This window comes from Oryzias melastigma, linkage group LG13, assembly GCF_002922805.2.
Source record: "Oryzias melastigma strain HK-1 linkage group LG13, ASM292280v2, whole genome shotgun sequence".
NCBI classification, from domain to species: Eukaryota; Metazoa; Chordata; class Actinopteri; order Beloniformes; family Adrianichthyidae; genus Oryzias; species Oryzias melastigma.
Genome location: NC_050524.1, coordinates 32,282,759 through 32,286,447, shown reverse-complemented (window position 1 = coordinate 32,286,447; position 3,689 = coordinate 32,282,759). Strand labels below are relative to the sequence as shown.

The 3,689-nt window shown below is 38.8% G+C and overlaps 1 protein-coding gene across 1 annotated transcript in view; it reads left to right on the top strand.

The window, feature by feature from the left end:
- Positions 1–3,689, top strand: part of barx2 (BARX homeobox 2) — a 15,010-nt gene that overhangs the window by 5,485 nt on the left and 5,836 nt on the right. The window contains exon 2 of the mRNA XM_024277397.2: positions 1,430–1,745. Coding sequence (XP_024133165.1) covers positions 1,430–1,745 — 316 coding nt within the window. The remainder of the gene's footprint in view (positions 1–1,429; positions 1,746–3,689) is intronic.

Sequence of the window (3,689 nt, the reverse complement as noted above, 5' to 3'; positions counted from 1 at the left end):
TATATATATATATATTATTGAAGGGTTCCAGGTTTTGGTCTATGGGTATAGAGGGACTGAGTTGCGTTCCTGAAGCTACTTAAACAGTTTATTTGTAGACTATTGACAGGACACTGGCGCTGTCAACAACATGTCAGAGAGCTGGCTTTGCTGTCAGTGGAAAGTCACCACAACTGCTGACATTTCTCTCTTTGCCCTCAGTCTTCCCTCTTCCTATCGCTCACTCCCAGTGAAGGACTGTCCAGAAATGCCCTCGAGCGCTTTGCAAACAGGAGATTTCCTGAGATTTGAAAGGTCAAACAAAAGTGTGTTTTTTCTTTTCAAAATACACCAGCGGCACTTAACCTGTAGTTAAAAAAAAAAATACAAATCATTATACGTCTGTGTAAAATTCCCAACTCCCGGACCACAAAAGATAGGGTCAGATAACAAGAGGAAGACAGGTCTGACTTGAGCACAACGACTAAGAAGAAGACAAACTGAAAGGTAGAAATGGAGCGCAGGAGCGTGAAAGATGTGAAAAGACATATTCTTGTTAAGACTTGTTGCAAACTAACAATCTAACAGTCGGGGATTAGGGATGACCTCAGTGCCTTAGCATGATGTCATGATTAGCCCAAAGCGATGGTTGATGTGTGTGAACAGGAAAACGGTGACTGTGACTATCTGTAGTTCTTACAATATATTTTTTCTTTTTGAAAATCCATACCTGAAAGTTAAGTTTATTTTGTTTGCATGTGTACACATCTGAGTGAGTAGAAAAAAAGTAAAACTGCTGGAGTTTGCTTTATAAATTAACAGTTTGTTAAAGAAAAATAGTGTTCTTCTTCTTGTGTTGGATATCCGCTTCCTTATGAACAAAAATCAGCTTGCAACTGTAAGGACAGGCTTTCTCTTTGAAGTTATCCAACCAAGTATTACAGTTTATTCGCTTTGGTTGAACCCCTATGTCACAACCTCCAGGTCTTTGTTTTTATTATTTTTTTATCTGTTATTGATTCAGTCTTCTGCAGCGTTCGTTGGCTCATAGACAGACAATGTGTTACTGTTTGGGTAACTGGGAAGATATGAAAAATAGATTTTTTTTTTTTTTTTTTTGTCGAGTTATTGCAGGATTTGCTTGTGCATCATGTGTGGAGTTTTGTGCCTGAAAAGCTGGTTAATTGTTTTAATGACCTCTGAAAAATCATCAGTCATGTGAAGGGTTCAGAGGATCAGTGTTTAACACTGTCTGCATCACCGAGATCGCAGCCCTTTTTGTGTAAGAGGTCAAAATCGCAACACTTTCCACAAAAACACCGCTCAATTAAAAATGAACCTGTCTCAACAATTTACAGGCGGTCGATATAAAAAAAAAAGTTAGTCCTTCAGGGGGATGTTTGATGTCATTTCAGTGTTTTTTTTTCTTTTTCTGACATGTTTTTAACAGGCTCTTCATCACTGCGTGCCTACCCACTCATCTCAGTCATCACACGGCAGCCTCCCAACATGCCCCCCCACCTGCCACAGCCGACTTCTCCAGGCGCAGTCCACTCGCACCTGCCTTTGATTTCCCCCCAGCTTCCGCGGGGCTCCGAACCCTCCCCCAGCCAGACGCCCCTCAGCATCAGCAGCGAGTCGGAGACGGAGCGCAGCACGCCGCGACTGAAAAAGCCCCGACGCAGCCGTACTATTTTCACCGAGGTGCAGCTGATGGGCCTGGAGAAGAAGTTCCAGAAGCAGAAGTACTTGTCCACACCTGACAGGTCAGAGGAGTTCCCACAATCACAATCTGAAAATAAAATATTCCTCCCACACAAAAACTGAGAAAAATAATATACAAGACCCAAAAGCAACTAGAAAAAATGAATTTCGTGCAATAATGCTAGTGTGAATGCTTTTTGTTGAAAGTCACTGAAGATGCTGAAGCTTTTTGCTAAAAATGGTGATGCAATTTACTTAAATTGCTGAAGGGATTCGCTGAAAATGCAAACGCTATTTGCAAAATACTAAATTAGCTAAAAAACTGGAAATTTCATTAAAAAACTACGAAAGAGCACTGAAGTTGACCTAAATTTCCGAAACATTGGTTGTAAAATTGCTTTAAAATACCTAATACATGCCAATTTTGCAAAAATATTTAGTATGTTGCTTAAATATGAGCTAAACTTTAAATTAGCTCAAAAAACTTATAGAAAATTAGCCAGAAAAGCTAGCTTGATGTTTAAATACTAGTTAAACGACAAAATCGCCCAAAATTCCTCAGTGAACTAAATTAGTAAAAAACGTTAGCCTGTTGCTTAAATAGAAGCTAAACTGTTAATTTGCATAAAAAACTTCAATAGATGCCAAATTAGCCAAACAAGCTAGCACATTGCTTAAATACTAACTAAACTACAAAACATCTTAAAATTCCTCTGTAAATTCAACTGGTCAAAAACGTTAGCCTGTTGCTAAAATAGAGGCTAAACTCAAAATTAGCCAAAAAAATCCCCAGTATAACAAATTATCCAAAAATGTTAGCATGTTGTTAAAGGTAAACTCCAAATTATTTTGAAAATCACTAAAAAAGATTAAAACCCATGAAAATGTTTAAAGACTTGTTGCTAATCTACTTAATTTTTTTTTTCATTTAAAGGATTTCTCATTCACTTCCTATGGGGCATATTTTGCTCAAAATTTCAAAATATAAAGTTTATGAATACCAAAAATATAAGTAGTAATGCCCTTAACAAGCTGAACGTTTTGATACCAAGATTGCTGAAATCGCTGATAGTGTGATTGAGTTTTTACAAACGTACGGAAAGGAGCAGGAGAATCTAGTGTGAATACTTGCTAAGCATACAGGCTCTACAGTTATTAGATAAACCTGATGTACCAGCTGCCAAGCTCGTATCCATGCCACTCAACCTGCAGTATGACTTCCAAAGAGCACAGTGTTTTGCAGTGTGCACACATGTTTTGAAAAGGTCACAGATGCAAATGGTCAACCAAACGTCATCATTACTCTGTTACGGAAAAGAAAAGAATTTGTCTGAATGAGAGACAAGAGGAATGCTGACCTTCAAACGTCTGAAAGGCCCAACAAAGAAACACTGCTCCATTCAGAGAAAACAGGGACGGAGCCCAACACAAGCAAAACACTTCACTCATGTGCAGGTGTATGCAAAGTACATTAAACTGTCCGCAAAAAAGTAAAGGATTTTACCAGCTCAGTCTACGCTTTCACATTCAAGGTCATTTTTCAGGGCCTGATTTCAGCGTCAAAACATATTTTTCAGTTTTATTGTGGACCTTATTTTTATATTCGACTGGCGAACTGGTTTTCCCCAATAACCTGAACCATAAATGTAGTAAAAACCTGCCGGGCAGGAATTCTCAACTGCTGGTGAACCTCTGCATGAAGTAAGGAGAGCTGTTCAGTCCACCTCGTAACCCAACGTTCATATTCATGGGATGGAATTTCTAAAAAAAAAAAAAAAGAAGAAATATATATGCATGTAGTAAAACATAGAGAAAATGTGTTGTAAACTTTTTATGTCGAATGCAAGGAGATTGCGTTTGCAACTGTAGGCAAAAGTCCCACAATGCATTATTAAATACACCCCATCCTGGCTTGCCTTGAGCTGCTTGAAAGGCTCCGTGTCTCTTCTTGAAGCAGAAGCCCTGTAGGCAGAGCGCAGTTCATTGATTCAAACCAACCACCCGTG